This window comes from Podarcis pityusensis, assembly GCF_964106645.2.
Source record: "Podarcis pityusensis genome assembly, chromosome: 2".
Lineage (NCBI taxonomy): Eukaryota > Metazoa > Chordata > Lepidosauria > Squamata > Lacertidae > Podarcis > Podarcis pityusensis.
Genome location: NC_138029.1, coordinates 36,842,571 through 36,866,169, shown reverse-complemented (window position 1 = coordinate 36,866,169; position 23,599 = coordinate 36,842,571). Strand labels below are relative to the sequence as shown.

The 23,599-nt window shown below is 43.8% G+C and overlaps 1 protein-coding gene across 6 annotated transcripts in view; it reads left to right on the top strand.

Annotated features, from left to right (window-relative positions):
- JMJD6 (jumonji domain containing 6, arginine demethylase and lysine hydroxylase) overlaps positions 1-23,353 on the top strand; it is an 81,698-nt gene extending 58,345 nt beyond the window's left edge. Inside the window, exons 9-11 of one of the 6 annotated variants that reach the window (XM_080993863.1) lie at positions 1,604-1,700; positions 6,885-6,965; positions 14,923-16,730. In XM_080993863.1, the coding sequence (XP_080849989.1) occupies positions 1,604-1,700; positions 6,885-6,918 (131 nt within the window). In that variant the 3' untranslated portion in view covers positions 6,919-6,965; positions 14,923-16,730. Of the gene's footprint in view, positions 1-1,603; positions 1,701-6,884; positions 6,966-14,922; positions 16,731-22,689 lie in introns of those variants that run through there. The other 5 variants (XR_013982440.1, XR_013982441.1, XR_013982442.1 and 2 more) reach the window with 5 other exon arrangements.
- Positions 23,354-23,599: the final 246 nt, after the last annotated feature.

Here is a 23,599-nt window from a genome sequence, read left to right as displayed (position 1 = left end):
CTCTTGCAATGGCGAGGAAGCTGCATAGCCAGCTTTACAACAATACCCTCCTCCCTGCAGTTAGAAATAAAGCTCTAAGAATAGACAGTGTCCCCCTGCTCCTCGCACATGGAGAACAACCTGTGCCCCCCTGGAGAGTCCCAACAATGAGACAGCATTGCTTCATCGTCTGCCTGGTGCAGAGTTTATTTAAATGCAACCTTTTATGTATGCACGCTTAAAAGAAGAGAAACTGACAGGCACAGGTGCCTCCCCCTTGCCTTGGGGCCTTTAATTGACTTCCAGGCCTATCGTTTACTGAGGCTCTTGTTGGAAGATAACCCGGAACTGCAGTTTAAAACATAAACAAAGAGCTCTAGCAAAAACCTGCTTTGAATAGATAAACCTCGGGTCTTTGCCTACTACAGTGGTACCTCAGGTTAAGTACTTAATTCGTTCCAGAGGTTTGTACTTAACCTGAAACTGTTCTTAACCTGAAGCACCACTTTAGCTAATGAGGCCTCCTGCTGCCGCCGCGCCGCCGGAGCACGATTTCTGTTCTCATCCTGAAGCAAAGTTCTTAACCCGAGGTACTATTTCTGGGTTAGCAGAGTCTATAACCTAAGTGTATGTAACCTGAAGCGTATGTAACCCGAGGTACCACTGTAGTTATAGCTTTAATTATGTCTACAGGATTCCAAAGAAATAAAGCATCATTCATTGCTGTAAAGAAAGGCAGCAAACCCAATCTACAACTTAGGAATCCTCTTGTGTTTTCAGTATTTTGTTGGGAGCCGCCCAGAATGGCTGGGGCAACCCAGTCAGATGGGTGGCAAATAAATAAAATCATCGTCACCATCAGGTGGTAACAAAGAAAACCGCTGCCCCATAAAATCTTGGGCTGTGCGCACACGTTTGAGTCATATATGCAACATGCTTAATGGGTACACAATTCAACACAGAATTTGACATGCTAGAGCCCCGCTGTGTGAGAAGACACCAGGCAGAACAACACACAGAGATGTGACCGTAGGGGGAGGTTAGGGAATGGTGATAAAAGTGAGAATAAAGTGATTGCCTTGTGATCTACTCAGGACAACTTATCTGCCATTCTCTAAAATATGCATAGGAAACGTTTCTTGCACCTATAAGAGATGGCTAGATATGACCAGCTCGCACCTTTAATTTTTTAAAAAAATGTTTCTTCTGATCTTCACATTTCAGAATTGAAAAATCTGAAGTGGAATTATTTTCAAGATGCAACTAGATTTCTGTGTGATGAGCATTTTTGGCCCAGCTCAGTTTTCTTTCTGTGTGATTATAGATTGCATGCAAAACTAAAGCATTAAACAGCTCACAAGGGAAACAGATAAATCTCTGGCTGGAAGGAAGGCAAAATCAGAATAACGTAGGGTAATCAAAATAGCATTTGCTTCTTCCTAATATGGAAGTGAACCCTTAATTCAAGGAGAAAGGAATATTCTTCAGAGAACAATAGCTTGATCTTTTGCGTTTTGCTTGGGAATAAGCCTCACTGTTATGTAGTCTTTCCTCCTATGTCAGCATAAAATTGTGGACCTAGCTCTTTCTTTGTTCTGACTTTCTCTCTCTCTTTCTTCTGTAGCAGATGAACAGTTCTCCTTTAAATATAGTCCTGGAAAACTGAGAGGAAACCAGTATAAAACCATGATGACCAAAGAAGAACTTGAAGAAGAACAAAGGTAAGCTGAGCATCCTTTTAAATTCAGCAGATCAGCCGGGGATTGGAACCCATCTTCTTCTGGTTACAAGTTGTAACTCGGAATTATTTGGCTACTGCATTTTATCCATTCTCAAAAGACTAAGGCATTCAGGTCTATTTGCACCTGCTGCTTCCCTGGGAATTAAAGTCCGACTAACGGCTATGTGGTATTCCCATTTTGAAAGATGCTGCCCACTTCCTTGGAAACAGCTCTGCTGGCAAGGAATGGCTCTAGCCTCCTATTTCAAGGAGGGATCTCGAGGTTGTCCAAGCAATGAATAGCCAGCATTTCTCAGAGGAACAAGATATACTGTGGGCATCCTGTTGTGGTTGCCCTCAGGCTCAGACAAGTTCAGTTTAAATCACTTTCCAGAGAGGTTTTCTTTTCTTTTTAGTTCTTTGAGTTTAGCCACCCAGTATGGTAGGGATCATGTAAATAGACGCCATTTCTGGCCTTCCATTACTTTCTCATTCTGTGCATTAAGACCTCTTGTCAACCAGGGAGCAGATGGCCAGTGGGATTAACTATACATATTTCCACTAATACCCCTGGGAATGGTGCTTTACCAGACTTCCACAACCTGGTGCCCTCCAGATGTTTGGGCAGCTCCCACCAGCAGCTGCATCAGTGGGGTTGATAGAATTTGTAGCCCAAAGGCTGTACTGCATCAAAATATAGCATCGTTCCTATTAAGTAGTGGGTTGACAAAGCAGACGACAGAGAGATTTCTCCAAGTGGTTCTTTATAGTAAGCTGGAACTGAACTGAACTGAACAGCTCAGCCAGCCTGCTTTTATAGGCAGCCAGCTGTCAACATTGTAACAACAACACCCCAGGGTTTCCCACCTAAATTAACTGACGTGGACCTGAGTGAAAACTATATACACAATACCCCTGGTGGCCAGGGTGAGAATTTCAATACATAGCAGTTCCCATTCAGGAAGGCTGAGCTGCCACTGCTCATTACATGTCTGCCACCACTTGATACCTTCTGCCATCTCATATCTAGCATGATAAGCTACCGCCACCCCCACAAAAAATATAAGTTCCCCCCAGTACTGAAGATTATAAAATCAAGTGCCAAAAAGGGTCTTGGCTGAATACTTCATCCAACCCTAGCCCTGGAAGATGTCCAGCATGAGCCTAAGCACGTTTACTCAGAAGTGTGCTCCACTGACTATAGTGGAGCTTACTCTCTTGTATGTGCACTTAGGATTGCAGCTATACAGGAACAGCTGCCTAGGTCCAGTTGGGAGATGGCATCACCAGCATCGTTATTATGTTTTACATGCCAAAGCAGGTGGTGGAGAAGAACCTTTAGCCCTCCAGATGCTGCTGAACTACATCTCCCATCATCCCTGGCCATTGGCCATGCTTGCTGGGGCTGATGGGAATTGTGGTTCAACAACATTGGGGGGGGCAAGGGTTCCTCCCACCTGTGCCAAAGAGTTCTTGTGACACTGCCTTTCTTGTTAAAATAAAAATTTAAAGGCAGTTTAAACCTAAATAAAATAAGTAAGAAAATAATGGAATATAGCAAAAAAAATTACAAAGCTTTCCTTCTTGTGCTAATGGCTTAGCGATTCCCTCTCGTGTTGTTGCTTTATGACGTGGTCAGCAAAGTTTGCTTTGCCTTTTCCTCCCTTTTTTGTGTCTGTTTGGTCAGAGCTGTGTAAAAACGAGCTTACTAATGGAGACCTGAAGTCTGACTAGGAATGGGTCGCATGCTCGCAAGCCTAAATATTTAATTGGCAATTCCATAAATCCTGGACCTGTCTTTATATACATACTCAAACACACATACAGATAATAATTCATTATTTTTGAGCACTTACTTTGCTCTGCAGTCACACTTAGTTCCAATAAAGGCAGGGACTATAGACTGCTATTATTTAAAATAGCAGAATGACACCCTGCTTCTTCAGTTGGAACTCAGTTCATATAATTCTCTTATGGTTCCACAAGGCTCTGCAAAGAACATCGTGATGGAGAAAGGAAGCCAGTTCTGGAACTGAAATTTATGTTTGTAAAGATGTTAACCTGCAATCCTAGACATGTTTACTCAGAAGCAGATCTCATTGTTTTCAGCTGAGTTTAATCCCGGGTAAGTGTGTATAGGGTTGCAGTTTAAACAATCCAGATCTGCTTTCTCCAGTGGAAATCCACTTGTGAGGAAATCACTGCATATAGACTAATTGGAGCTGCTGATTCCAGCTGAACACAAGTCAGTCCAGTAGAAGTGCTTCTGCTTGCTTCGGTTGTAGATTGCGATCACCACATAGTGTGACCAAATGCAACAGAACAGGAGTCCTTTATGTAGAATAGCTGTGTAGCAGAAGGAATTTCAGCATGCACAGCTTTTCATGCAATGGTAGTTAGCACAGCAAGGTGCCTATATTTGGCCTATGTATCAGTTCAATTCATAGAGGGATGCGGGTGGCGCTGTGGTCTAAACCACTGAGCCTCTTGGGCTTGCTGATCAGAAGGTCGGCGGTTCGAATCCCCGCAACGGGGTGAGCTCCCTTTGCTCGGTCCCAGCTCCTGCCAACCTAGCAGTTTGAAAGCTTGCCAAAAATGCAAGTAGATTAATAGGTACTGCTCCGACAGGAAGGTAAACGGCATTTCTGTGCGCTGCTCTGGTTTCGCCAGAAGTGGCTCAGTCATGCTGGCCGCATGACCCAGAAAAACTGTCTGTGGACAAACGCCTGTAAAGCGAGATGAGCGCCACAACCCCAGAGTCGTCTGTGACTGGACTTAACTGTCAGGGGTCCTTTACCTTTACCTTTATTAATCAATTCATAACAGACGAGAGCTTTATCGTCTAGTAGTTCATGCACCTATCCTGTCCCCAAAAGCTGATCTGAGTGGTGTAAATGAGCAAGCAAAACAAATGAACTACCAGGCCAGTACACAGATGTGAACTGTTGAGGGGGTCATAGGATGCCTTGCGGCATTGTTTGCCAGGTGAGTAATCAGGTCAGGAAGCCAAATGCTCAAGGGAACTGAATATGAATTTAAAGCTTTCAAAATGTGTGCACCAGGCGCAAATATCTAGCTTCTTTTGGTAAGAGATGGCGTTCACCTAACAGCAACATTCCATTCTCATCAGGCATATCGCTGGAAGAAGACAATTCTTTACAGCCCTCAGTGAAGTAGCATTGAATAGCTGGGTAGGGTGCTATAGGAGTTCTACCTGTTACATTCATACATACTACTGTGGGTACAGAAAGGCCCTGGAGTTCTCCTACTCTTAGAAATGGTCTTCTATATCAAATGTCCTTCAGAGAAGCCTCTATTCATTGGTGTGGTTTGATGCTTTTAACTGGATGTAGTTAGAAATGAGTTTCTTTAGAAAGAAGATCTTTATGTAATCTGGGCAGTTAAGTTAAAATCAAGCCACAAAAGAATCAAACTTGTGGTCTCCAATAGCTGCGATCCATCCTTGAGAAGTCCCAACTCATTTTGATGCAAGCTTTGCTGTAAGGTTATCTTCTGCCTCAGTCCTAAACATATTTTTTTTGGGAAGAAATTATTTAAGCCGTTTTGGAGCAGTCTTTCGTTTATTTATTTATTAGAACTATTTATATCCTGCCCTTCTACTGTAAGTCTCAGCGCTCAGAGCTGCTTGCATTTTTGCATTCATGACATGCAGAAATACAGAAAGTGCAAGTCAGAGGCACCTCTGTCCTCATGCATATCTTTAACAGACAAAATGTAAACTTGTACATTTCCAGGGAATCAAACTTGCTGTGCTTACATGTAGGAACATAATGTCCTTTCCTTCCTCTGTTGGTAATAATTCAAGTACCTGTTAGGCTCTCATTCGTACCAGGCTTTCTCTACCTCTTCCATTAATACCAAAATGAAAGATCCAGCTGTTTAGCTAGCTTTTCAATGATGCATCAGCAGGTAAAAGAGGCTCCAGGTGGCTAATGTATTGCTCTACTGACTTTGTAATCCCATTGCTCTATTGACCTTGCATTGCTGACTGACATTTTGCTGGGGAGAGATAGATAGAGAAATAATTTAAATAGAAATACAATACTTCTCACCAGAGTCTGGGATGGCCCTTGATGGGCAACTTCAAAGTTACTGCACTCCCTTGTTTTGGTTCTTTACCTTTAAACCAGATTTGGACCAGACAGCCACCTTCAAACAGAGGACCATCCTCTGTGAAGTGGGACACATGGCCACCCCATATACCACATATGATCCAGAGCCTGTATGATGTGCAGGTCTGCTTTAAAGACCACAGTCATTCATTGGGTAGATCAAGGATAGAGAACCCTATGGCCCTTCCAGTCCTGTTGGATTCCCAACCCCAGTCATCACTGGTCCTACTGTCTGGGGCTGGTGAGTCCGACAACCTCTGGAGGGCCATAATCTCCCCATCCCTGCAGGTGCTAATTTAACCAAAAATGCACGAGGACTGATGTAAGAACAACCAGGTGAGATTCTCTTGCCTCCGTCATGGAGGTGGTTCAGTGACTGTTCCTCCAACCTTCCATTTAACAGGAAGGCAAGCAGTTCTACGGGACAACTTTTTCATAAGGGCTGAGCATGTGCTCTGACACCTCTCCCTGTCCTGGATTGCAGTGTCAGTGTTACAAGCGGTGGTTTGCTTCCTGGCTGACAGCATTTTCTCCTGTGCCATGCATTTCCGTTCCAGAATTCACCTGGGCTGGGATCCTTGATGCTTGCTGCCTCTGTGCAGAGCCCTTCACAAACCCCTCTCCAGCCTCCTGCACTAATTGGCGTTGGCAGATTGTCGCATTTCTTCTAACGGATTCTCTGTTTCTTGTCAATGTGCCATATTTTTGTGTGTCTGTGTTTTTTGTTTTCCCCAAGCTCTGGTTTTGTTTCTTTTCTTCTTCCCCCGTCCTTGCCCCACCTCTGAGTGCTGGCTGTGGCATCAGCAATTTCTCATTTCAGGCTTCTTCAAACAATCCTTCTTTCTAGCTGGTTTGTTGGGGCAGGGCTGCCCTCAGGTAAGGAGATGCACTGAATCAGATGAGGGAAGCCATGCCACCCAGTCCTTCCCCCCACCCCCAAATCCCTTGCGTGCAAACACAACTGCCTTACCCCTCAGCCCCACCCCAGTCAGGGACTGCCTGACAGTGCTGCCATGTTGATGTGACCCAGGTTTGCTGCGTTTATATTACAGGATTGAGCTGACCTCTGACCTCACATCCCTGTAGCAAGTACCTTAGGTCCTCGGCCACAAACATTCTTACAAATCTTTTTGGTAAGGAGACGATGCTTCTTAGAATTAGTGGTACCACCTATAACCTCTGCTAATGTGATCTGAAACTAAAGTTGACCATGTTCCCCCCCCGTCCCCGCACCTCCCACTTCCCCCCTCCCTCCTCATAACTAATGAATTAGTCTCCTTCCCCTCTGTGCCCCATTTCATTTACCATGAGCACCACAAATCAATATGGTGTAACAGGATACACCGGCTTTTCCCTAATGGGACATTCACTGGCCTTTATTTTCCATTCTGCAAGTTGTTCCTCCTAGGCAGCAGCCAGAATTAAAAATAACAAGAGTGGGCTGCAGGGGTTCCACGTAGGATTCTTCTGTCAGATCTCCGAATCCACATTCTGACTTCACCCGAGTCCAGCAAAGTTGCCTCCCAAATTTTAAAATGAACATTTACGTCAAATTGCTATAGGCTGGACAGAACTTCTTTCCATTCAGGTTGAGTTTCTGTTTGTAGTAATATTGCCGTCTTTTCTGCCCAAAGGAACTGTCCACCCAAAATGAAAGGCATGCAGCAGAATGATATTACAGTCGTACCTCGGAAGTCAAATGTCTTGCAAGTCAAACGTTTTGGCTCCCGAACACCGCAAACCCGGAAGTCAGTGTTCCGGTTTGTGAACATTCTTTGGAACCCGAACATCTGATGCGGTTTGCGCGGCTTCCGATTGGCTTCCGATTGGCCTTGGTTTCCCAATATTTTGGAAGTCAAACAGACTTCCAGAATGGATTCCGTTTGACTTCTGAGGTGCAGCTGTATCAGTTAGGGGCCGAGATACAGTCGTTTGCCTAAGGCCATTTTCTAGTCCAGAACTTGTGCTCTTTTTACCTACCATAGCACCCCCAAAGCTATGCACATGCTGAAATCTCTCCCACTGACATCAGTGGGGTTTTATGGTGCTTACTGGATTGGGCCCTGGGTTTTCAATATTGGAAGGTGTTTGCATTATAGGACACACTGACCCCAGTCCACTAATATCCTTTGCCACAGTTTTGCTGTGTTGTTTACAATCTAATGCTTGCAATTTTGGCTTAAACCAGCCTTTCCCAACTTGGTGCCCTCTAGGTGTTTTGGACTACAACTCCCATCAGCCTGAATCAGCAAAGCCAGTGGTCAGGGATCATAGGAAGTGTAGTCCAGAACCTCTGGAGGGCACCATGTTGGGGACAGCTGCCTTATGTATACACTACGCAACAACTACATATAGGGCTTAGCTTGCTGTGCAGTCATGAAAATAAGAGGGTAGTTATTAAAGGGACCATTTGCCCAACAGCTCCAGAAATTCTCATACTGAAGAACAAGCTTTTCTGAAAATCATTATTGTTTAGCATTCATACAGTACTTCCCAAGTGTTCAGAAACATGCATTATCTCAACAATCCTTGAAACAGCCCAGTAAGGAAGATCAATAGTATTCTTGAGATGCAGAGTGGAGATGAGAGAATGGTTTGCCTTTTGAGTCTATGGTAGAAATGAGACGTGAACCTAGCCACTCAGCTACAGCAGCTCTGGCTTGCTTCTCTGCCTTTAACGTAGGTTTGACATCAGCAAGTGAAGCTTTTCATGTCATGGAGCTAATCATTATCCACTGCTAATTGCTCCACATAAAACTGCTGTTCAAGGGGCAACTATCTGGGCCAATTCAAAATCTGGCAACAGGGAGAAAATTCAAGGGGTGTCCTGGTCATGTCAGCTTTCTGATTGCAAACAACTTTAATCATTAAAGCACAACTGGAAAATTCAACACTTCACATGTAAGGGATGCGTTTGGAACTCGTTCAAGTCAGAGGCCAAGGAAATAGGCAGGAACAGCAAAGCTTGAAGACTATGGATTATGATCATGCCAAGGTTTAGTCAGCCAGGACATCAAGGCAAGGTTAAAGCTTCCAAGATTGCAGCGCAAACAGCGAAAGAGCAGTGACAAGCCAAATAGTAGGATTACAGAAGAAGCAAAAAATAGAGGTCTGCAAGGAATCCAGCGGCACTGCATAGGCTCTGCCTGCCTGGCTCCTCAATACTTTTTGTCCTCTTGGATTAACTCCGTTTCATAACTTGTCTTGGTAGCTGAGGATCCGCATCGGTGTCCAGTGCCAATCCAAGGGCCCCTTGGGGGCAAGATGCTCTCCTTGGGCTCCCTTCCCTAAGCGCACCCATCCCTTTCTCCCTCGCCATTGTTGCCACAATGTGCCTTTCTTTTGAAGCCCAACAGGCAACCCTGCCCAAGAGAATGAGTGCAAGGCATTGCTGCCCCTTCTTCTTGCTTACTCCAAGAAGGCAGGTGAACAGGCAGCAAGAAGAGGCAGCAGCCGGGGATTGGAAAGAAGCCTCCTGCTGGGGCATGGGCTTCAGCAAGCGCCCCTGATGCCAGCCTTCTCAGTGTTGCAGATACCCCAGTGAAAATCTATGAAGATGCCCTGCAGTAAGTGACTAGGTTCTGGGTTGTGGCCAAAACCTACAGTCCAGAAGCTGCTTCAAGTGTCAAACTTGCACTTCCACTTAGTTAGTAGCCCCTTTGGCGTCAAGGGAACAAACCAGCCTGGAAATGCTCATGATTTCAAATGGGTTCCACATTCTATATTTACATATAAAGCATTACCTTTCCTCCTCTTATGCACTTCCACCCACCTGCCTATCAGGAAGTCTAAAGGATGCATTTTAGAAACAGCCTCAGCAAGTGATTTGTGAATTATACTTTATGGATCTCTGGTCATATTAGGATTTAATCCTGAAGGGTGGAACAATTCAAAGCAGGATATGATTCTGGATTCGGTCCTTTACAGTCTTCTAGTTATGACGCTTCATTTTTACTGTTTCCCCGGGAAGACAGTGTGAGATTCCTGGTGTTGGGGCGCCCTCTGTAGATCTTGGGAAGCCTCTCTGCAAAACCCCTTCTCCTGTTTTGTATTATAGTGGCATATCCACACCAGATTAGAACTGGTTTCTCAACCAGTCCCTCTTCCCAGGGAAACCTTGGCATTGTAGCTTGAGGGTGGTGGTGATAGTAGATGTGGTGGGGACCTTTCATAGAATTCTCCTCACCATGTCTCCATACTACAATTCCAAGCATTCTTTGAGGAAGCCTAGGCAGTTAACAAGGTATAAACCAACATAACTTGTTCAGTGTAGTTAAGCAAGGGTCTAGAAACACAGGTTTTCTTGGTCCCCAGAGCAGACTTGTTGAAATTAATGACCATGACTTACTAAGTTCCACTAATTTCAGCAGGTCTGCTCTGGGCAGGATTTGGGCTGATACAACCCACAATATCTTCTTGTCATTCCATAGATGAGAGAAACAGAGAATGGGGGTATGAGCCTAAGCCTAAGAACAAGAAGGTCTGCGGATGGCCCCTGTGAAATTTCCATTTTGAGGTGAATGTCTGTGTGCACATTCTTGACACAGTTTTAGGGTCAGCCAGAGGCAAAGGACAACATTCAAGTGTCCCGTGAGTTTTGAAAGAGCAATAAAGGTCAGGATGCTTTCTGAATGTCACCCCTCCTGGGAAATATCAACAAAGTGCCATTCTGATGTAACCACCATTTGATAGCATCAGGTGCTGTTGTTTCCAGGTACAGACAACCCCAAAGCAGTTTTCTGACGGCCAGACTTAGACATCATGGGAAACGTGCAGCTGCCAGTGAAAACAGCAGCTCTGCATCTAGCTCCACTTCTCTTTCTCTAATGTGTAGTAGAACGTATCTTGTGTTGTGACATCATGATCTCATGTTTTCCTACCTCCCAATTATGCAGCTTGGAGAATGAATATGATTTTGGCATTGCAGATTGCAGCCAGTATACGTTCTACTAGACATTATGGCAGTGGGCAGTGGGGAGCTAGATGCATGGTGGCTGTGTTTACTATCACCAACAGCTGTGTGCTTGCCCTAGTTTAACTCCAAGTGAAGAAGAGGAGAATGGAGGGGATGCAGCCCTCCTGCTTGGCCTGCCCTTCATTTAAGATACAGTGGCCAAAGCTTGCAGCAGATTTGTGCACAACACTCTGAAACTCACAATTCATACAACAGGAAGAACTCTCAACTTTGGATCTAAATGTTAGCGCACCACAACTTCTTGGTGAAATCCCACAGGGTAGGGCAAGAATTTCCCATTTGGGGTCTGCTTGTGTCCTGTTTTTAAGGACAACATACAAGTTTGTCTTTCTAGTCACAAAGCATCACTGTTGCATCACTTCAGACTGCACAAACACGTCATCATAAGACAGCTCCTCCGAATATGCCAAAAGAAAGAAGCGATTGCAGAGAATCAATCAAAGCAGCTAAGGCGCTTTTGCCAACTCCCCCTTCCACAAACACAGCTAGGCCTTCCGAGGGGTAGGGAATACATTGGAGCAGGTGCCCTTTTGGCCTCTGCCAATCCTGCTCGCCAGTGCATGCTTCCCCCCTCTGCTTGCTCCTCCTGTGATATCTGCTTGCTGATTCCTTGTGTGTGTAGCCTTGGGATGGTAAATACCTTCTCTTCCTGTTGTCATTTGCCCTTTCGCTGCTTGCCTTGTCCTTCTCCTCCCACTCCTTGATCAGCAGCTTTGCTTTCCTGTCCAGCATGGTGCTTCTTTGGGATAAGAGAGGCTGGTAAGTTTCTGTTCCTTTTTTTGCTTTTCATCTTTTGCAGCACGGTAAGAGCACTCACCGGTGGGGAAGAAGAAGCAGGAATCTTGAGACCCAAGGCGGTGGGGGCTTACTGCAGTCAGCATAGCTATTTCTCTAGAAACTATAACCATTCATATAAGGGGAAATCATGAGAGTACACACACTGAAATTAATGTAGGTGCTTCAATTTCAACGGATCTCCTCTGAGTATAATTTAATTGGAATAAAACTCATGGTATTTATTAGCTAGTGGGCCAAAATTTCTCTTCTTTCTGAACGTGTTAGGAAGGCATAGAGAAAACAGAGGGGCAGTGGGAATGCTGCTTTGAGCTTTTGAAATTTTCCATTTTTGCTCAGCTTCTAGTTCTCCCCAGGTCTTTTTGTTCTTTATCTGTGCCCCACCTGGCAATCCTTCACAAAATTTCCTTCTCATATCTTCTGTGTTGTACTGATCCTTTTCCAGGCAGTTGATGTCATTCCCCATCTGCTAACTTATGAGTGTTTTGCTGTGTCAACAAGCGATAGGGAAGGAGATGAATGGATTAGGAAGCTGCAGAAAAATACTGAATGGGAGAACTGGGAGCCATCAAGGGACTATGATCTCATATTCCTCTCCCTACTTGTACAATATTTTGGATTTATGCCATGCAAAGTTAGCTAACATTACATCAGGTGAATTGCTTGCATAGCGACACATTAGCTAATGCAGTTCCTGATGTTGGTAGTAAAATCTAAGTACCGTATTTTTCGCACCATAGGACGCACTTTTTCTCTCCTAAAAAGCAAGGGAAAATGTGTGTGCGTCCTATGGAGCGAATGCAGGGGGGAGGCAGTCGGGAAAAGCCCCCAAGAGCCGCACACAAGCTCTGTGCGCTCTTGTGGGCTTTTCCCCAGGAGGGAGAAGGGACTGACTGGCCGCATCAGTTGCTTCTCCCACCTCCCAGAAAAGCCAGGAGAAGCTGCGATCTCTTTAAAGGGGTTGTGCGGCTTCTGTGGGCTTTTGCGAGAGGCGAGGGAATCCCCCCACCTCCCAGGAAAGCCAGAAGAAGCCGTGCAGCCCTTTTAAAGTGTGCGCGGCTTCTGCCGGTTTTGCGAAAGGTGAGGGAATCCCCCCACCTCTCAGAAAAGCCAGGACAGCCCTGCGCAGCATCTCCCGGCAAGGAGAGGATGCACGGGGCTAAAGGGGAAGCCAAAACAGTGAGCAAGATCCATCCCGCCCCCTGCCTTGGCTTGCTCCATAGCTGCGCTCAACCCCTCCGGCAGGTTGGGGCTGGGGGGGAAATATTTTTTTTCTTGATTTCCCCCCCTAAAACCTGGGTGCGCTCTATGGTCCGGTGCGCCCTATGGTGCAAAAAATATGGGTATATTGGCTTGAATGGGTAGATTGGGCTGTTAGTGAATTGTCCAGAAATGAGCATTTTGGGGTGATCATGGTCAAAATAAGATTGTTTTCTGCATTCCCTAAAAGTGTGGTATGTAGGTACCCTCCTTTCCCTATGCATGGAGAAGATGCATCAAGAATTTCATAGAACAACTGAATGCCATTTTGTTTCCCTAAAACACTAAAGTCAGTGACTGTCCACAAAGCTGGAATCGGAAAGCATGTGGAACTCTCTTTTGCATGATGCTGCTTATATTGCCAAGCCAACTGATGCTGACATTAATGTTTCTCTTAAGATTGGGATGAACTGTTTCAGTTGATATAATAATAATAATAATAATAATAATAATAATAATAATAATTTATTATTTATACCCCGCCCATCTGGCTGGGTTTCCCCAGCCACTCTGGGCGGCTTCCAACAAAACAAAATAAACAAAATAAAATGCCTTATATAAATGTATATGGCATCAAGAGGACTGTTGTGTGGTCCAACAGCTCAAAAATACTTGACATAACACACCGAGGCCATTAAGTCTGTTGATCCCAAAGCTACTTTGGGAAAAAGACCATTTCTGAAGAGTGTAATGGCATTCAAATGCTGTCTGCCTGTTTCCTAAGCCATTAAGCTCCTTTGACCCAAATGAGGTAAAAGTGGTTTAAGGGCAGGCACACCAGTTTTTTAATCATGTTGACTGCAACCTAGTGGAGCTATTTCACAATCATTTCCATTGCCAGTGGCGTAGCGTGGGTTGTCAGCACCCGGGGCAAGGCAAGTAATTTGCGCCCCCTAACCCGTGGATTTTAGCAGGGGCAGAGAGCTGCGAGTGCGAGCGCGCCCCCCCCCAGATATTGCGCCCAGTGCGGTCGGCCCCCCTGCACCCCCCACGCTACGCCACTGTCCATTGCTTTAGCCTCATTAACTTCAGTAAGTCAACATCAGTATAAATGATATTGGATTCATACACTTTGCTTCTTTTTCTTTTATTCAGTCTATAAAAGGGGAACAATAAACAACTGAGTGTGACTGAACTATGCTGCCCTTTGTAAATTATTAAGATATTATTTCCAGCATAAAGAAGATTATAGCCTGTATCTTTTTATACTGGACAATTGGGTGTAAACTCATTTTGTCTGATATATAAGACATGGGTGAGTATACCTCTTGTCCACTGCTGTCTATGATAAATGGTTACCAGTACCCATAGTGCCTCAACAGCAAACCTTAGCAAGCACATGCTCTCAAAATATTTATGAACTGAGTCAGTCTTTGATTTTTATGAAAAATGTATGCGGTTGGGTGGGGGGGATAAGGAAATGATGCTGGGATGTGCATATTTTTAGGAAAGGGTTGCCAGCAGAAATGAGATTGGTTAAAGCTATGCACTGCAGTAATTCCCTCCGTTGCAAGCTCCAGTTTCCTGGGTCAGTAAAAACTGCTTCTGTCAACCGTGGAAAGGCTAATGCAAATCTGTAATGTGTGAGAAGCAATGTATGGTCTGCCTGAATCTGTTCGTAGACCTATATTATGAAACATGTTATTTGGCCAAGTGACCCACTTTTCTTGGGATATCCAAAGGGGGAAATGTTTGAGGTGGGACACTGAGACATACTAATTTGGTTTTACATGGATCCTTGCATGTTTTCAGTTTGCAGGGCTAGAACCTGGAATATGCCTGGCACAAAATAAGAGGTTTCTAGATACAGTGCTCACTTTCTTGGGCATAGACTACCCTGCTGCAAATGATGAAGCAAATGCCTTAAGCCTTGAGGCACCCCTTCTGCTAATCACTGTGTGTGTGTGCCTGGGTGGTTCAGAAACTTTCCTTCAAACTCCCTCCCTAAACTCGGTTCTTTTCCTCCACTTATCTCAGAAAGTAGTAGTAGGAAAGCAACCCACAGAAAGCAACCTGACTGAAATGTATCCTCTTTATTTTTCTTCTTGTTTCCCTTGCAGAACTGAAGACTATATGAAGTTATCCCTAAACTCTTCCTAAGGCTTTCCCTTTGGCATCTTTAAAGGCTTGAGAAACAAACCAACCCCAAACCAACCTGATACGCATACATAACCGAAAAATAAATAACCCCTCAAAATACGGGACTTTCTCTTTGGCTGAACGAAGCCGAGTTCCTCAGAATAAATCTTTGTAATATTGAGACCGGAAAGGATCTGTGTGGCTTGATCCCAAGAATTAAGTGGGATAGAGAAAGTTACAGAAGTTACATTTTGAGGGTGCTGTTCTTGGATGTCAAAGTAAAACTCATGAATGCACTTTGTTGTGACAACCACTCCATATCTGCTGTATCCAAAAGAAAAACCCGAGATATTCCATTTAGATAGTATGGACCCATTGCATCAGCCAGTCCAGAGATACAATATCAAACTATTTGGTCCCTTTCCACCCCTCTACCTGGGACCAAAAACTTCCTTTATATCCTTGAAGACAATGCATTGAGATATAAAGCATTGTGATGGTTTGTGGATGGTGGAAGGATGTAGACTTTAGTGTAGCCTGTCTTGCTTCATAGCCTTTTGAAGACGAAGCAGTCCTCCATCTTAGGTAGAATGAATCCTGAGAGATAAGAATGCACTCCTAGGCCTGTGTACTCAGAAGTAAGTCCCACTGAGTTCAATGGGGCTTACTCCCAGCAAAATGGATATACAGGATTGCCGCCTTAGTGTAATAGTTCATGACTGATTTTCATCCTGAGGTCTGAGCACCATTAATGCTCGATAGCCAACGCTTCTGTTTAGTTAGCGGTTGCTTCCTGTCCCCAATAACAGAGTTAGAAAACGTAATCCATGAAATGTAAGGCAACTCTTGAAATATTAATTATAAACTTAACCTCAAAGATCCTTGTTTTCTTTTCTCCCTGGCACCACACTGTTACATCTTTTTGAACTTCTCTGTTCTTTACTTCCCTGAAAGATTTATCCGATCATTAACCCATACAGAAAATAACATCTGATGGGCCTTAGTGGCTAGAAACCATCAATTACTATAAGCCCATACCGGTTTTATAAGTCTTTTCCTCCACAAAGGTAGTATTTCAGGACAATACTGATGTCACTTCCTGTTTTGCAGAATTACCATTTTAGGCTGGAATTTCCTCCCAATACTCCTGTCTTTTCTTCATGTTTTGAGGGCAGACTGATTCGATGCTTAATAATATATCAAACCCAAGCTGCTTTTAAAAATGATAACTTATGCAGACAATACTTGAAATTGTTTAGTCAATCATTCTTTGGGGCACCTAGGTTTGGGGCAGATGTTTTCCCCCCCAGCATAACTTTTTCAAGGGCTTATTTAGGAAACAGTGGGAAGTTTGGCTTTTCTTTCTTTTTTTTAAGTCTAAGCTTCTGCTTCTGTATGTTTTCACTAGCAATACAGTTTGCAATTGAATCCTATTTATATATACAAATATGTATAAGGACACTCGGCTTTGAAAAAACTGTTAGCAACCATTCTGCCTCCAACTCACATTGACAGATGCAGTGTTCCAAACAGCATTAACTATGCAAAGAATGCCTTATATACAATATAACGTCTCAGTATACAGCAATACGTCTATTGTACAAGGAATATTACTAGTGGCAGCGAGCAAAGCTATCTCCTCAATAGTGACAAAACTGGCTGTCTGGGTATTTTTTACATTTTTTTTTTCTAAATGTGAAGGTGGATCTTATATACATAGGACTGTAATTTCTAGTGGCTTAAAATGTATATTGCCATTATTCAGTCCAATAAACCTTTAAATAGTTTATATGAATGGTCATTGTGTTTGTTAATGTGCATGGTGTCCATGCCCTTCCACCCTCGAACTACTTGGTTTGGTTCAAATATTACCCTGGGAGTGGGGGGTGGGGTGGGAGGAATACTTCAAAGACCATTAGTTATATCCTCCTTGGGAAACAATACTATAATTACTGCCCAAGATTAACAACTAGAAGACAGTATCATCTTGGAAGGAATGGTATGAGAAGCAGGTATTCTAAAAGAGCAAATTCAAACTATCAGTTTATGTTGGGCTAAAAGTAGGCAGGACACAAAGTTACAGGCATCTCTCCCCACCCACCCCCCCTTCTGCCCTCAAAAACTTCCTTTCATGCTTTTGCATGACATGTGCTGTCTGGGTCCATTCACATTTCACATAGGTAAGCAGTGTAACAGTGGGCTGAATATGGGCACATGTGGATGGGTCATCGTCTGGGCAGCTCAAAAGTGGTTGAGGGGAAGTTGAGACAGCACTGAGCCAAACAAAGTTGGAAATAGAGAATAAGGCTGCATCTGAATGGCATCTCTGCTCAATGAACATAGGGTTGAACCAGAAAGAAGGAGGGGAACAAGACCTTCCCTCAGTTACAGATAACCCTAGTGTCAATGATCAATACATCAATAAAAAGATCAATCCATACAACTTCGCATAAAGCAATTTAGATTAACTAACACAACATCTTAAAAATAAACACAAATAAAGTCTGAAAGGAGAAATAGTGGCATGAAGGCCAAATGTTTCTGGAACATCTGTTCCCATTGCACAGCTACTCTGGCCTATATAGGCTGGGTGTGGTCTGATTAAGTGGTGCTTTGGTCATTTCTTTCGCTATGATTTCTCCCTTTAGGAATCTCCCTAGGTTCTTGTGGGAAGAATGGTAGCTCAGTGGAAGAGTACGTGTTTTGCATGCAAGAGGTTCTAGGTTCATCCTCTGGCATCTTCAGATAAGGCCGGGAAAACGTCAACTGGAAATCCAGGAAAGAGCTGCTAGTCAGTGTGGACAATATTGAGTTAGATGGCTTCAGTGGTAGGCAGAAGTACTTGCCTGATCTCTGTGCAGGTGAGTTGTTGTTGCTGCTTACCAAGAGAGAGCAGGGAGGGCAAGGCTGCTGGGAAGTTGATTCTGCACAAATGCACCAGTGGAGGCAATACAGTGCTCACGCCAGTGTGTTTGCACAGTGCTGACCTCCCCATTGCCTCTTCTTCTGGGTAAGCTGCAGGGACCCACCTGATGGCATCAGCTACTGAATAGACCAATGGCTTCACTTCATATAAGGCAGCTTCCTTGTTCCTACTCACGACTACCATTTTAACCCTTCTCTTTCCAAAGAGTACTACCTTTTTATCTGCTTCTTTTCTTCCACCACCATCACACAGCTGCAGCAAGGGTAGGGGCAATCATGACTGGGAGTGCAGCAAGAGGCAGGGAGAGTGTAAGTCCTTTTCCTCCACTCCAAGGTCCCAATAAAAAATATCTCTCCACCCCCAATATTTGGAGCTGAGGAAAGGAGGAAGAATCACTTAGTTATAGAATGTTATTTGTATTCCAAAAACCTAGACACCAAGCGGGCATTCTAGTGGGGCATAACCAGGAGGTGGCAACTGCCCCCCCCGATCCACAAATATTATTGAAAAGCATTGAAAATATTCAATTATTGTTTAGTTGTTTAGTCATGTCTGACTCTTCGTGACCCCATGGACCAGAGCACGCCAGGCACTCCTGTCTTCCACTGTTAGTAGCATTCAATTACCTCAGTCCAAATCATCTGTCAGGAGTGCTATTCCCAGCAAGGACTCCGGCCTGGCCAGGACGGCTTTCCTATTACAATGGTACCTTGGGTTAAGTACTTAATTTGTTCCAGAGGTCTGTTCTTAACCTGAAACTGTTCTTAACCTGAAGCACCACTTTAGCTAATGGGGCCTCCTGCTGCTGCAGTGCCGCCGGAGCACGATTTCTGTTCTCATCCTGAAGCAAAGTTCTTAACCTGAAGCATTATTTCTGGGTTAGCGGAGTCTGTAACCTGAAGTGTATGTAACCTGAAGCATATGTAACCTTCTGGTCTTGACGACGCATGTGACCCTCACCTGTCCTAAACCTACTCCAGCTGAGGAATCACACACCTCCTCCCCGAGCTAGTGAGCCCCACCTGGACTGTGAGTTCTTGCCTGCCTTCCCTCAGAACTGACAGCTGTAAGTTCTGGAATCCTGAGGTCAGGAGTAGTACGTCTCATTTTTCCACTTGATGCGAAACAGGAAGTGCCACCCTGCTCTGCCACACCACCACCAGTGGGACGCACACCACCAGCTGTGCCACCTCCGCCTTTTGTGGAAAAGCAGCGCTGGCAATGGTGCTGATTCCCTGAAAGAGCTTGCAAGATCTCACCCAGATCTCATGAGGAGTTTTGCTCTCCTTGACATCTTGCAAGACTTTGATGAGGTATCCCAAGATCTTGCAGGAAACCAGCAGGAGATCAGCAGCTATACTGGCACCGCTCCTCTGGTAGAGGTGGGGGAGGGGCAGGAGGCATCCATGAGGCTGCTGCCTTGGGGGCTTCTGCTGCCTGAGGCAGCTACTTCACGCCACTTCATGGGTGGGCTGGCCTTCCCTGAGGTCCCTATGGGCATGCACACTGGTATTTGTTTACCTGTAAGCACATAGCTTTCTTATTATTTTTCCTCAGTCTACCAGATTTTCACAAAACAGCAGCCGTGTGTGTGTGTTGCTCCAAGCCAGGAAACCTGAGATCCATGGATATTTGTTTATATGTGCACATACACCTTTTGTGATCTATCATGCTTGCACAAAACAGCAGTCCAAAACTGGAAATAAGCGATGCCTCATTCCAAAGTAGGTAAGGATTTGGAGTTGTTCACATGAAAGGCTGCCTGTCGCTTCATTTCCTCCCCCTTTCCTCTCCATCTCCTGTACCCATGGGCGTACACAAATATTATTGAAAAGCATTGAAAGTGCTCAGTTATCTGAGGTTCTGCCCTCCCAGCAGAAGCCTGCCCCCTCAATGTCCTATTTACAGTACAGGGTATTTTTACCCATGATTTCCCAAGAAAAGTTCAACAATTTTTATTTCCTATTAAAAAAAAAAAAGCCCAACAACTTTTGCTGCCCATCCCCAAACAAAAGTCCTGACTACACCCATGGTAGCTAATCAGGAATGTATAATAGTGTCTGTCACCATAAATCAGCACTGGAGCCTTGGTTATAATAGAGAAGTCTTCTGAATGATCAGGGCAATGAACTTTTAAACCCAAGTCACAAGTATAATGAAATCTATGCAATGGGTTGCTGTGAACAGAGTGTTCCACCACCATGTGTTCTTCTCAGCAGGGACAGTTACTAAACTGATTTAAAAAATGGTAACTATTTCTCTCAGACAGTAATGGCTATGGGCCAAGCTACGTGCTACTCAGTCACATTATGTTTTCATGTGTTTTTTTTTTTAAAAAAACCACACACACACAAACACACCAATATGTCTGCTGTTGAAGTTGAGCATGACAGGAGATATGCTTTTCTGTTTTCCCACACTAAAACCCCTTCCCCCCCCCCAAGCTACTTTTGTCTCATGGCACACTGCAATCCACCTGCACACATCTTCCTCTCTGCTTTTGCAACTTCTGCCGCTCATTCTGTAGAAGAAAATGTCAAGGGGAAAACCACATGGTTGAGCATTTTGTATAGGCTGGTCCATAGGCTTCTGCTTGTAGCCTAGGCTGCTCTTCCACTAGCACAGAATACTTTGGCCTCCAGTCGATACTTCCTCTCCTCAACCGCCCCCCCCCCCCATACAGCTGGAAAATTTGCTCCAGAGGATTGCAGAAGGAATGCAAGGAGAGGAAGGTTAAGTCCCATTGCACAAGTATAACTCTGCACTCGCAGCATTGGATACAACACATACAGACCTGTTCTACCTCCTCTTTTTGGTGAAGAAGAAAAATAACAAGAAAACTTACATTTCTTTTGAATCATAACCATGGAAAATCCATTTTTAAGCCAGAGGTCTTTTAAAAATAATAATAATAATCTAATTCATTGCTATTAATTATAGAAGTTCCTCTTAGTTCCAAATCCAGTCTTTCTGAATTTACCAATATTTTTTCTTTTGCCACATCAAGAAACCGACATTCAACTGAACTGCAGATTCAAGAATGTGCATGTTCTTACACCAGTACAGTTGCCATGTGTAACCCATGAATTTTTCAAGGTTCTTGCCCATAGAAGTTCATATCACAATAGACTTTAAAACATTCCAAAGAAGTCTGTTGCTTTATCCATTCAGATGTGCCTTAAGATTGACTTGTTCCATAATGGAGGGGAAAACACAACTAGTTTCTCTCTTTATATGGGAGGGTGGGAAAGATGACAACTGGGATTTCAAACGGGCAGGACCTATTGTTAGTATTCCCTCCCCTTTGCTAAAATATGTTTAGAATGAGAGTTCCACATTAAAGATCTCACCCCTGCTGTTAGACATCTATGATTTTCTGAAATAAAATATGTAATCGGCGCTTAAGCATTAGTTTGTGCAGACATGATGTCCCCTTACCCCTGAAGGTTCATTTAAACTGAACTTGCTTCTGTACCACAAACATCCCTTTGGGACCCCTGCTCAACTCCTCATGGCAAGCTCACTGACTCCTGAATAGCAAATGATTAATCCCCAGTTGTCCCTAATTTCAATGAAGAATAAGTGCTAGATCCGTTCATCAAGGTATCAGAGTGATGGAGACCATCAGAAAAGTATGTTTTGGAACCATAGTTATTTTTAAGGGTGACACACTTCAGAGATGCTTGTTTCTACAAAGTAAAGTTTAAGTTGAACATATAAAAATGTCACAAGTCACAGAGCATGTCCATCATCTAAGGTCTAAGGGATGGGAGAAATAACCTGAAGTTACAGATGTTTTTGGGACAGATGGGACGTGGGTGGCGCTGTGGGTTAAACCACAGAGCCTAGGACTTGCCAATCAGAAGGTTGGCGGTTTGAATCCCCGCGACGGGGTGAGCTCCCGTTGCTCGGTCCCTGCTCCTGCCAACCTAGCAGTTTGATAGCACGTCAAAGTGCAAGTAGATAAATAGGTACCGCTCCGGCGGGAAGGTAAACGGTGTTTCCGTGCGCTGCTCTGGTTCGCCAGAAGCAGCTTAGTCCTGCTGGCCACATGACCCGGAAGCTGTACGCCAGCTCCCTCGGCCAATAAAGCGAGATGAGTGCCGCAACCCCAGAGTCGGTCACAACTGGACCTAATGGTCAGGGGTCCCTTTACCTTTACAGATGTTTTTAGACATCCCATCATTTCCCTCTAAATTACATTAAACTAAAATCCTGCTGTAAGCAACTGCTCTGTTGTGCCTGCTTGAAGAAGCTATCTATTTACGTAAACACCTTCATACATAACATAGCACGTTACTGGTCTTAGCTTCCATGATTTCTGAGACTAAAAGATAAACAACATGTTTTTGGAACTGGTGGGATTCAGGAATATAGGCTCTTGTATCTGAAAAGACCATTTCCTTTTAATAAATGAACACACTCAAAGTGGGGATTAGAAACCAAGGTCCCCCACAACCAGAGGTGCATGCTATTTTCCATTCTGAATGTTAGGGAAGGGTTTCATTCAAATGTCCTACCATAAAGCAGACTTTAGGTCTGGGATGGGAAATATGGTACCATCCATATTTTGTTAGCAGGCTAGAGCTGATGAGTCCAACACCTGGAGGGCCACAGGTTCTCCATTCCTGCTTTTAATTCTGGATGGGGAATATCCCAGGGCTATCGTACTCATACCACAGAGACCCCAGATATAACTGCAGAAGACGTACTGGAAAGCATCATGACAGACTCCATTAATCCTGCTCAGAGGCATTATAAGTTTATGAAGCAATGGTTTTTCCATTTTCTCTTTCTGTTATTGTTCTTCTCTTCTTGGCAGGGTCCAAAGAGAACAACTGACTGCCATCTTCACCCTCTTAAAGGAAAAAACAGAAACATTTGGGGAGATGTCTGAAACTGACATCAAAGAACAGCTTAAGCTTTATGACATGTAGACTGCCTCACCACCGTTGGTTTTTAATTCTTTAGCACACTGGAGGCTGCAAAACTTTCAGCAAAAATACGTAGAACAAGATAATGTTTGCATTTTGGCCTATTTAAAATATTTAGTACTAGCTTTTATTCTGATTTTAGGAACTGATTTTTCCTAGAAGAAAAATGTCCTCTGGTTTTTTTGTTTGAATATACCAACTGCTATTCCATTCAACGCACCAAACATTAATGTTACACTCTCATTGAGGGAAGATAACCTTAGTGTTGCATGAAGATTCAATGTTTCCGAACCCAGCTGAAACAAGATAATTGTTTGAAATGATCTGTTTTGAGATAATGTAACCAATTAGGTAGAGTAATAAATGGTTGTTAGAAACATATTGTTGCTGGCAGCAAAGTAAATAATGCCAGCTACTTTCTCAACATATTATCTCCCATTTATTTCCAAATAGATTGATTTCTTAATTGGCATTGCATTTACCAGATTTCACACACTTGTTGACAAAACTTTCTCATGGATGCTGTGGAAGGCTAAAACCCTAAAAAAATTTTTTTAAAGCTGATGATAAACATTAACTTAAAACTTTCACAAATAAAGATCTATGCTCATTCATGTTTAAGATGGGATTAATGAATATACTGCCTTTGCCTTTACCTTTTACCTTACTGCTAAAAGCACATTAGGAAATTTTATGAAAAGTTTGTTTTCATGTTATGTTTTCTTAAATAAATGTATTCTTGATATCTTAAATAAATGTATTCTTGTTTAACATACAAAAGGGGGGGGGACACTGCGT